The sequence below is a fragment of the Tyto alba genome, unplaced genomic scaffold (assembly GCF_018691265.1).
Source record: "Tyto alba isolate M040663 unplaced genomic scaffold, T.alba_DEE_v4.0 Super-Scaffold_13, whole genome shotgun sequence".
NCBI lineage: Eukaryota > Metazoa > Chordata > Aves > Strigiformes > Tytonidae > Tyto > Tyto alba.
Genome location: NW_024881275.1, coordinates 42221858 through 42234281, shown reverse-complemented (window position 1 = coordinate 42234281; position 12424 = coordinate 42221858). Strand labels below are relative to the sequence as shown.

The 12424-nt window shown below is 33.8% G+C and overlaps 1 protein-coding gene across 1 annotated transcript in view; it reads left to right on the top strand.

The window, feature by feature from the left end:
• The window catches only part of SLC27A6 (solute carrier family 27 member 6), a 42143-nt gene extending 29943 nt beyond the window's left edge, over positions 1-12200 (top strand). The window contains exons 6-10 of the mRNA XM_033005608.2: positions 3334-3424; positions 5084-5282; positions 5873-5970; positions 7940-8070; positions 10195-12200. Of these exons, the coding sequence (XP_032861499.1) occupies positions 3334-3424; positions 5084-5282; positions 5873-5970; positions 7940-8070; positions 10195-10371 (696 nt within the window). The 3' untranslated portion in view covers positions 10372-12200. The remainder of the gene's footprint in view (positions 1-3333; positions 3425-5083; positions 5283-5872; positions 5971-7939; positions 8071-10194) is intronic.
• The last annotated feature ends 224 nt before the right edge of the window (positions 12201-12424 follow it).

Below are 12424 nucleotides of genomic sequence, written 5' to 3'. Positions count from 1 at the left end.
AGGAATCTAAACCTCTTACACAAAACTATATGGATCAAAATCAGCTTTGAGCTGAGAAACATTTAAATCTTACAGCAAATCATAAATCATTTCAACATATATAATATTTTGTCTTTCACACAGCAATGCAGAATTAGTATTATGCACTTTTTTCATACAGTCACAGAACTTAAGTGGCAGAAGAGATACTTCTTAGTTTAAAAGCAAACAAAGTTATGTTTAAGCAGATCTTAAGACCGTAGAAAACCGGCTTCACAGAAAGAACATTGAAACATGTTAATCCAAGCAATGGAAGCTTTTAAGTTAATTGGCCAGTGAAATTTAGGTTGTTTCTGCTCTTTTGACTAGTTTCAAGCTAAAATAAGCTAAGGTGCATCAACTGTATTTCAGGATATTTTGTTACAATATGTGGTGATTCAGTTAATATCAGGCAGGGCTTTAAATTTTTTTTTTTCTTGGTTTTGTTTACTTTGGCTAACAAAACTATGCAGAGGACCTATGTATCTACTCTTTACAGCATAAATAAGGCATTACAAGTATATTTTTAAAACACCTATAAGATATCATGATACTATGCTCCATAATTTATTCTTTATTTTTCTTACATTTTGCTTTTTTAAGATGCTTGGAATAATATCTAGTAACAGTAATGCTTTGGTTTATAAACATATATTATCCTAGAGAATTCAACAGCATCTGTTCCCTAAAACAAATAACTAACTACAAAGCAATAGCTTGTGATCTTTGTTCTCCGATGAACATTCTGTGAACAGTCACTATAAATTGAAACTTTAGGATTTTCAAAACTATTTTCAAACATTATTTAAACTCACGAATTTCCAGTCAATTAAAAAAAAAAAAAAAAGGAGGAGGGAAGGGAGGGAAGTACTGTTATTAGATAACATCCAGGAAGCATAGTAATAAACATTAAAGTTGAATTTAACTCATTCTAAGTTTCAGCTAGATAAATGATGCTTTTTATTTGGCACCTTTATGCAGTGCTTTAGGGAGTAAGATGTCGATTAAAATGATGAATGCTGCATGAAGTACTCGGTGAAAATGACATTGTAATGCTTCAACAGCTCAGGCCCTTTTTTCCAATGTATCTTAAATAATGAGATAAAACAAATGTAGGCCTATACCCAGACTAAATGCTTTGCTCTGGAGGTTTCATTTTCTAGTATTTAATATGAAAAGAAGTCTGTTTGCACACAGACAGCTATTTGCATGGAATGTATGTTGGCATAGTTTCATTATGCATGTCTAATGCAATATGTGGTGTTTTCTCCTTTTATGTATTTCCATGACTATTGTTTCAGAAAGCTAACTGGAATAACCATAGTTAATACTCTAAAATTACATGCACTAAAATATGTATGAAGCAACATAAATAGTAAAAGTCTCAACAGTTTTTAGATGATCTCAGATACTAAAGTTTCTCAGTATTTATAGCAACTTAGAATATTGCATCATACAGACTTATATGTTGACAAGATACAGCTCTTGAGCTCTGAAGGAATGAACAGATAAATATAGAACTGAACAGTGCATGCTACATTTCATTTTACACTATTTCTTTATTATTATTTATGTTATTCCATTTGGCCTGTCGTATGAAACCTATTAAAGCAGTAAACATAAATGTGAAAATCAAAATGTAAGAGAACACCAGTTAAATGTAGACAGCCAAAAGAAAAGACTCTAAGAAAAAAGGACTTGTGTTTATAATTAATTCCTCCTATTTTGTTCATCAAAAAAATACGGTTATTTTCTAATTAAGGTGATCTTTTTGGCTCTCAAATTCTTGGCTTTGGTAAGTGTATAGTTTGTAGTTATTAAAAAAGATACCCTTCACTATTCAAAAAGTGTCCAATTCTTGTATCATTACTTGATTTTGCACACTGTGACCTTATTCCTTTGATCAACTATTAAAAACATCTTTTTTGTTTTCAGACTTACGGTAGAAGGAAAACAGTGGTGAACACTGAAAAGACTCAGTGAAACAAGTTTGTCCATATAAGGCTGAAATTGTGTGCTTGATGTTTGATTCAAGGTGCTATTTATTCAGAATTCCTTGAAAACAAAATTATGTAATATAGCTACAGCCACATTTCAAATTAGGATGAAATAATAATGCAACTCTTCATCGAAACTGGTTGCAGAAAAGCAAAGGGGTTTATGTTTTAGCATCCTAACCTTTAGTGACTTTCATAACACCATCCTTAAATTATATTGCATTTCTTTATTGTGAAGACTGCAGGTTTATATTCATATGTTTTCAAAACTGTTTTCTCTTATTGCCAAGATTTCTCCAGGAGAAGATAATTGATATACTCAGTTTGACTAGTCGTTAAATAGATTGCTGATATACTCCTTTATGAGAAGGGAAATTAGAATCCCAAGCCAGGCAAACTGAAGCCTTAGGGTAACAACTGCAAAGACAGTGGTCCAGATAGTATCAGGCATATGGTATCTGTCAATGACTCTTAAAGGTCTAATTTGGCTTTGTATCATAGTTGAAAAACTAAGCGAAATAGGAGTTAGACCCTGTATACTGGAGAAAAAAAAATACTGCAGTTTCTAATGTTGATACAAGTATCTTGCCTTCTCCTTCAGCTTACTCAGAGCTGCATTCTATCTGTGATCCCTATACAAGAGGAAGGTTATTTGTAAAACATAACTGTAAGGTCAGTTACATCAGCAGAACTAAGGGTTCAAAGTATTTCCAAAAAATCTTTAACTGTGGAATGTGCACAGCTACATACCTATGTCAAAGAATACAGGAGTACATACACTTATGCTGGTGCTCATGCGAAGACTTCCCACCATACACCAGCCTGAGAAAGCCTGAGGGAAGAATCAAAGCTAATTAAGCAAGAGTAAAGCCCAACAGGAAGTTGGTTTCCCTTTATAAGGAGATTTAGGCCTTTGCTTTGCCCATTATTTTAGGTGCCAGAAGACACCAAGAACACTTTTCATATCAGCCACCACCATTAAGTGTCAGTTAAATTCCAGTTATGCTTCTATTCTGACTCATGTAGGCTCTTTCACTGATATGTGGATCCCATAACTTATTTGTAAGAAAATTAACAAAATTATGGTTCTATGTCTTCACCAACTGTTTTAGAAAGTTTCAAGATTATAAAAATGTTTTGATGCTGCTTACCTCCAAGAAACAGTGTAAGTTTACATGCAGACTGTTCTTGGTTTTAAATGAAACTACATTCTGCTTTTAGATGAGCAAGGTTGGATAAAGGTTTCCTTGCTTGTATTTGCTACCACCAGATGTCACTGTGCAGATGAATAACGGATGACACTTTTTCCCTTTTTTAGCTTTTTTTCCCATTTGATTTAATCAAGTATGATTTCCAAAAAGATGAACCAATTAGAAATAAGCATGGTTGGTGTGAAAAAGTTAAGAAAGGTAAGTATGTATTTTAATAGGATATAATGGCCTTTTGATTGTAATACAAATACTCCAGAGAATATTTTTAAGGAGCCTTGCTATTGTGTTACTGTACTATGGTAACATCTGTGCTTTTAAAGGAGTTTAACACAGTGAGATGGTTGCCTAAGAAATCTACAAGGAGGGCTGGTGGATTAGAGCAAATGCTTTTCAGTGAGAGATTAAGTATTCCTGACTAAGTGAGTTGATTAAGTTTATCATTTTTTTCATTAAAAAAAAAAAAAAAAAAAAAAGAGGTTGCTTGACTATAGCTGTCTTCAAAATACTTACCAAATATCTGATATCTCTTGATTATACCTGTTTTCAAAGTGTTTATCAGATAGTGAAGCATCTCTATTTTACCGTTGGAACATAATAGCTGTAAGTAATGCCTGGAAGCTGAAGCAAGAAACACTTGTTTTGAAGGCCAGACAAACAGCTTCAACAGGGAGCTGAAGAAGGTTTTTCAAAGGAGTTAAAAGATTCTTTAACAGGTTTTAATCAAAGATGGGCACTTTCAGAAAAATATGGTCCCCAAAATACAAAGTTTTACAGGAAATTTTCTGTAGGGATGTCAGACTGACCTGTGAAGGGAACATATGTTGTAATTAGTCACCTGGTCTAATTTTTTTCCAATTATACCAGTCAGTCTAATAAAAAATACTATCTCTACAGACTTTGTCTTACCCATGCCCTGTATCTTCAGAGCATCATGGCTGCAGTGAAACTACCAGTGAACTAAATGCTTTCATCTTAAGCACTACCGATTTATGGAAAAAAGGCACAGCTCTTTTATGAGGAGGCAGTATCAAATTAAAAAGTGTGCATAGCTTTGGACACGTTTTTATTTTTATGTATTTTCATATTTATAATTCTTCTCTCTGATACAAAGTAGTGCAACTCTTAAGCTTTCTTGTTCAGAATGTGCTTTGAAAAGGGTTGGAGTTCATACAACTATTCCACTTCCAGCAAACTAACACCCTGATACTCTACATGTGTAACAGGATAATCCTATCCCCATCTCTCCCTGTTTTTTGAGAAAAAAAAAAATATTAAAACATTTATGTTTTACTCCAAAAGGAAAGGAATGAGATTATATCACATTAATGAAAATTCTTAAGAACTGTTCTCACAACTTGTGAAAGGAGATTAAATAGGGATCTAATGCCTCGATTGAACACCTGCTTTTTATTAACAATAGTTTTTCGGTAGGAAGATGATGAAATTGAGAGTCATCACTGGGAATTCAGTAAGGTGTAGGGGCTGGGACATAATATCCGCTTGAAGTGTGCACTTTGATAGGATAGTAAACCTACTAGTGAACTCACAGTTGATAGGTGAAAGTTCTGGGAGAAAACCGTCTGATGAGTGATCAGGAAGAAATAAAAAAGACTGGGAATTGGAGTGGACAGTATTGTACTGTGTCTTTATGGTGACTTTGCGTGTAGAGATGACCACAGATATTGCAAAGCAGTAGAAACAGTGAGTTTTTATTATTGGGTCTTATGTACTGAACTGTGCCAAACTGGGTTCCTGGTCTTGGAAAATGGTATGTACTAAATTAATATTAATGTAAAGGATAGGAAGGAATTGTGCAGTAATACCTTAGGTTTACATTGTTTCAACTTCTCTGTATAGGTGAGGCTGGTCTTCTAATTTCCAAAGTCAATGCGAAGAACCCCTTCTTTGGTTACGCTGGCAATAAGAGACACACAGAAAAGAAATTACTCTGTGAGGTATTTACGAAGGGAGATCTTTATTTTAATACTGGAGATCTAATGGTTCAAGACCATGAGAATTTTCTTTATTTTTGGGACAGGATTGGAGATACCTTCAGGTATAATAATTGTTTCTTGTCACATTTCTTCATTAAAAATCATGGACATGCAGAATAGAATAACACTGTCCTATTTGTTTTCAACCAGAAGTGTTCGGTTTATTACTACTGTGATGTAGTTTGTAATGATCTTGAAGTGGATGGTAGGGGCTTAATTTTGTAAAAAGTGTTCCCATGGAGCTGGATAGTTCATTTCCAGAATGTCTTGAAGGAATTCCAGCTCTTTGAACAGTCCCCCCAATAAGCATAGTAACAAGTGATGGTTTTGCTGTGAGCAAGGAAGTTGGATACTGAAGTGGAGAAAAATGTAATACAAATAGTAAAGACTGATCACATTTGATACATTTAGATATGTGTCAAAATTTTGAAAACCATTATATCAGATTATGATAAGATTTTATTGTGCTTTATAGTGATAGCTAATATCCAGTGCAATTTGAATTGCAAGCATTGTCTTATGGTGATCAGATCAATATGCTGAGGTGTTGTTAATCTGAAATGAATGGAGTTCCCACTAAAGTTAATGATTTTTTAAGGAGGAAGTGTCCTTATGTTTTCATGGGATGAAATTATTTTTTCACATGTTTCAGATGGAAAGGGGAGAATGTTGCAACTACAGAAGTTTCTGATGTCATTGTAATGTTGGATTTCATACAAGAAGCAAATGTGTATGGTGTATCTGTGCCAGGTAAAAGAAGCTTTAGTTGTATGTTTTTCTTCCCCTAGCCTAGTTGTTAAACCTCATAGCTCTTTTATTTTATGTTTTAAACCTATGAATCACTTCTGACTGAGTTATCTGTTTAATACCTAGCTAAAACGTAGATGTAAATAATGAAAATACCACCAGATTGTGAACGAGCCAGTGAATCATGCATTTTATGTGTATGCAGCAATGTGTATTTTTGAAAATTTATCTTTCATGAATATGTGATAGCTACATAATCTAAATTAAAGTTTGAAAATTTATTAAATTCACATCCATGGAAAAACCACACATCCCTGTGTCAAAATAAATGTCAACAAGGTAAGAATTAAAGTAACTCTAAAGGGAAGTGTATGAAGACATTCTTCTGTCTTATTTCACTTTTCACTTAGCCTCATAAACCATTTTTAAACAGATATATTAAAAAAAAAAAAACAAGGACAAGGTGAAAGATAAAATGAAGATAAAAGTAAATAAATTATAAATAAATAAATAAAATGCATTATTTTTTGTTTGTTTGTTTGTTAATTTTCATGAGATCATCTGCGCTTGATGCCCATTCATGCTAAATCTTTTTTTTAAATGTGTACCAGCTGGGATAGAGATAAGTTTCTTTATAGGAGTCTGTACAGTGCTGTGCTTTGCATTGGTGGCTAAAACAGTGTTTATAACTTACAAATGCTTGGCTGTCAAGAAACAAACTTGCACCATATCAAGGCTTTCTCCCTGCAGCAAGTATGCTGGTGGCGGGCAAGAAATTGAGAGCAGATTTGGATAGGACAGTGGGCTCAAACTGACCAAAGGAATATTCCATATTGTATGATGCCATGCTGAGTAATAAAAGCTTGGGGAAAGGAAGTGGGTGAGACATTTGTGGTTATGGCATTTGTCTTACCAAGCCACCACTGCATGTGCTGAGTGAGGCCTTGCCTTGCAGGAAGCAGCTGGACATCTGCCTGACAATAGGAAATAAAGTCCTGGTTTTGCTTTGCTTGTGCATGCAGCTTTTGCTTTCCCTATTAAACTACCATTATCTTGATACATGACTCTTCTTACTTCCTATCTATTCCCTTCCCATCCCATGGGAGAAGGGAGTGAGTGAGAAGCTGGCTGGATGTTTGGTTGTTGGCCAGGATGATATACAAAATGATAAAAGTGTTTAAAATGTGAAAAAGGTGTCACCTCTAGTAACACAATGTAATCATAGTAAAGAAGACTTACTCAGAAATATGAGAGCTTCTCATTTACTGTACAACATTTACCTGCAGATTCCTACCCAATTTATGCAACTGTTTTGATATTTGCACTTAAACAAATCAAATTTCTTACAGATTTTGTAGAATTAGCAAAAAAAAAAAAATTAAAAAGGAGACAAAAGATAAGGATGGCAGAATATCTCATGTTATTACTAGCTGATGCTTAAAGTGTGCAGTTATTTTTACTTGCTGAAGCTCATTGCATTTATATTTTACCCATTTTGGTCTTTCCCGTAGACCCACAGTACTCTCTTTCCAGACAAACCAGTAAGAACTTTTAATATCTCTGTTAACAACATTCAGATCCAGTTTTGAGACGAGATACCAGCAATAGAGAAGGGCTAAAACTGAAGAGAAGATGTAATTGGCTAATCCACGAAAGAGGCTCAGCACTTTTGGTTTTGAGAGAGTAATGATGTTGATGTTTATCCACATTTATTGACTTCTATTGAGCATGGGACTCCATTTGCTTTTACCTGCCAAACTCATTTACAGCATTATTGCTTAATTGATCTCTTGAGTCATCTCCAAATATATGTAATACCATATAATGTAATCTTCCATCTTTACTGAAACTCAGAAGATGATATATGACTTTCAGTTTATTAATGCACTACAGTTCTTTTTCGTAAGGTTCAGCATTAAAATGTCAAGTTCATTCATGTTCTAAAATTCTCATCTCACTTGCTTTCCCCTAGATTATGAAGGAAAAGCAGGAATGGCCTCTCTTATTTTAAAGCAGAATACATCATTAGACTTGGAGCAAATGTATAAGCAAGTAGTGACCTATCTACCAAGTTACGCTTGTCCTCTTTTTTTAAGAGTCCAGGTAAGCTCCATTATTGTACAGTGCGTACAAACATCTACATCATTTGAACACAGAGATGGCTAAATGAATAAAAGAAAGTGCTTGCTTATATATCACTTGATTAGTTTTAGTACTGGTCATATTTGCTGTCTTCATTAATGAAGCCCTGGGAAAGGAATTACACAAAAAGTCAATAAAATTTGAAGATTATGTTAAAATGGGAGAAATTGTACAAATGAGTAAGGATATAGATCATACAAAAGGATTTAGGGAGATTAGAAGCATGAACACGGGAAAACAAAAAGATTCAGATTAGCAAAATGTGAACAATTGCATCTAGAGAAAAAAATCTAAAATCCTTTTTGTTCAGTGGAAATGAGAGAAGTAGAGGTAAAGCAGGAGACACTGTGCACAATAATTTAAATATTATTTGTTGCTTAATATAATAACAAAAGTTAAAGCATTTGAAAAGGTACTAGGAAAATTGAAAAAGTGAATTAGGAATGTACGTTATTATTGTCACCACCATAATCATCAAAGTATTCTGTAGTTGTGTACTAGTACTTTGCTGTAGTAACTGTCCAATTTGGGAAAAAAACTAGTCCCTCCACCAAAGAGTTAAAAATGTGAATGCAATACAAGCAGCTACATATGACTAGAAAAAAATGGGAGAATATAGAAAATATACAACACTAATCATTATGATAAGTGAAGCCTGATAAGCATCTGCATTTCTGGTGTTTTGAAAACATCATGACAAACGCAAACATAAAATTGTTTTTGAAAATACTTATGAAGGAAGTCTCCTAAGTCTGAGGAAAAGATGAAATAAATAATAAGTGTTTGAAAAAAGAATATAAGGTATGGAAGTTTGTTCTCTGAGCCAATCAGAGATTGAATACTGATTCAGAATGAAGGGGGGGGAAAGGAAAAGGCTATGAAGGACCTTGAAACTGAAATATCTATCTATCTATCTATCTATCTATCTATCTATCTATCTATCTATCTATCTATCTATCCATCCATCCATCCATCCATCCATCCATCCATCCATCCATCCATCCATCCATCTCATAAAGCCAGGAAGGTACCTTTTGCAGCAGCATTCTGATACGAACAAGCGAGATTACACTTGAGAATGTTGCAGTAGTCAGTTTATGAAATGATGAGAACGTAGTCTATATTTTTTGCTATACGTATGTACAAAAAAGTCCTTATGCTGGGCAGAAGGAATCTGAATCTTGGATGTAGCTTTGACATCGAGCATCTGGAACTTTGATAAAAATTTAAATGCCTACATTAACGATGAATGTTGGTACAGCTGTCATTAACTAAGAAATAAGGTAGTGGTTGGAACTTCAAGGGAAAAAATTAGAAACCTGCTGAACTTGATCTGACATATAATCATACTTTAGAACATGTCAGAATGTTTCTTAGACCAAAAAAAACAGGTAGATACAATCTGAAGGTAAATCTGGAGTAGATACAATAGCTCTCTGAGTTGTTGGAGATCATTTTTTGGTTTTGGAGGTTCTATGCATATATATAAAAATGTAAAGACAAAAGAGAAGATAATGGATAGAGGTCATAAAGTGGGGCTGAGAAGAGGTAGGGAGGATAGAGAAAGTCTCAATAGCAATGCCTCCTGCTGGTAGGGGGTACAGTGACACTGAAAAGAAGCTTGAGAACATTATAAAATATATGGTAAAGATCCACCTTTATTTGGACCTGGCTGAGTATGCATGTGGCTGATTTACTATGACATTATTTCAACCCTTTATTTAACGTTACAATAATCATAGAGAATTTCCTGAGTTCTATCAGTAAGAAGTTGTTGATAGTTAAGTTTTTACTCTCAGATTCTTTATGATGTGTAACTCCATAATGTGCACAACTGAGGAAGCTATAGATTGTCTCAGGCAGGCTGGGGATACACCATATGAGACACTGTGATGAGGCACTGCACAGTGATGCAGAAAGCAATGGGCTGTAACTTTTTTCCGCCATGTATCTGGGTGTTTTCCAGAGTAATAAGAATAAACAGTATTAACCTTATATCAAGTGAGAGTTTCAAAACCAAACATGAATGTGAACAAAATAAAAGAAGCTCTTCTATTGAACAGTAAATCTTTCTCTCTTCTATAGGAAAAAATGGAAATGACTGGAACATTCAAACAACAAAAATTTCGACTGGTAGATGAAGGTTTTAATCCATCTACAATTACTGATCCTCTTTATTTTTTGGACAATTCTAAGAAAGCGTATGTCTTGTTAACCAAAGAAGTACATGAGATGATCCTATCTGGGAAAATGAAACTTTAATTAACCTAATAATAGGCTATTAAGGGACAGTCTATATGAGCTACTGTATGAGAAAACAGTAGCATTAATTACCCATATTTATATGTAGTTATCCAGAATAATATTTTATATACTTGATATTTACATTCAGATAAGTCTTGTATCTTTCCTCAGTTGATTATTAATGTTCACTAATCATTTTTTTACTTCTTGAGACCAATTTCTAAGTGACCTGTAAAACGTGACTGAAATCTATTTTAGAAATCTAAGTAGTGACTCTGATAACATTTCTTTGTCCTAAGTGAAGATGGATGATATGTGATATGAAATATAGAAAAAAAAGATTCAACATATAAAGATATTGTGACACAAGGTGTTGTTTCTAGAGAGAGAAAATATGCCAGTAACATTTTTTTTAATGTAGCTTACATTTTCATATATATTTCTGAATATATATTTTAAGAAATAAAGACTTGACAGTGGTTGGAATTAAAAAACCGACTCTTCTGCAGAGGACTTTTCTGGTGGAACACTAGATGAAAGAAAGTGAAGAAGCTGCCCTCCAATCAAACCCAAAGCTAAGGTTTCTACTAAAATCACTGCTGAGATTTTTTGTCATAATCCATGCTCTTTCATTTGTTAAACTGGCTGTTTGGAGTGTCAAATTCTGAAGACAGAGCAAACTTTTGTGAAATACTTAGCAACAGGTCAACAATAAGCAGAGAAAATGTGCACACTTAATGGGTAAAATTGCTTGTATAGCATAAAAATAATTATTACAGCACTTTATGTCATACATATTGACTAACAAACAGCTTCCTTACTTTTATTAATGACTTCCAGAGATTATTATTTTGAGTATAAAATATAGCAGAATTTTAAAAATTCTAAATCATATGTTCTAATGCATTGCTTTTTAAAAGTTTTAAAATAAAGTGTAAGATTATTTAAACCAAATTCCATACTACCTCCATTTGATTTAAGTCTGATTGTGTAAAGTCTGTTTTGAAGCCTGTTCTGATGCACGACTTGCACAGTGACCTCCTCTAATGGATCATGATGCCAGCTTCTATCAGCTGGAAGCAGTATCATAGAATACTGAAAGGATGACTGTCTTCAGCACTGGCCATGGTAAGTCCCTCTTCTGTCATAACAATGGTGTGAAACCAGGCTGCCATAAAACAGTAGGGTGTAACGTACTTAAAAAATTAACTATCTTTTCTTGTTTCTTCCTACTTTGTTCATCTAACAAGACATTAGAACTGGTGTCAACTTTTGATTCTCTGATTATCACTTTCATTGATTTTCCTTAAAGCCCAAACCAAGGATACAGTAAAAATATACGAAGATTCATAGCTTGCTTGTATTTCTGAATACCATATTCTTTATGGGGATGCCAGTATAAATAAGCAAGTTCATGATTTTGCAATTTACAAAGCAACAAGACTAAACAGTACTTACACCAACATCATGCTTTATGGTAGATGTTAATGTAACTGTTAAGTACCTAATGAGGAAAGGAGAGGACTGCTGGGTAAGGATGGAAGGGGTCACTATGGTAGAGCACTTCCTGAGCAGTCCCAGGAAAATCTTTCATGTAGTTCCCAAAACGGCTGTCTATGACTGTATGCTGAGAGGGGGTGCTTTGCTATTTATTCAGAGAGATGGAAGTGCAATTGCTCTATTCTGCAGGTAGTCACACTGTCCTAGGGAAAAACTGCAAATTTAAGCATCAAGTTTTTACCATAAAATTAAACCAAATTTTGCAAATTAGGTTATAATTTTGAGCAAAGGATTGGTTGTTGAAATTAAAATTATTTTATCTCTTACACCTATCTTATCATAAGTATATGCTGAATATACTTCAGGATACATTTTCTTTTATTACAACAGTAAAACTTATGCAGTTCCTATGGCAAATAATACATTTTTAAATAATTTTCCAAAAAACATATACCCTGAGATCCACAGTAGCATGTTTAATGTTGTAATAATTTACAACTGAATATAATGAAATAAAATGCTTAGCTTTTGTATCAGATTTACCACTTTTTTGATTTATTTTCTTTACAAT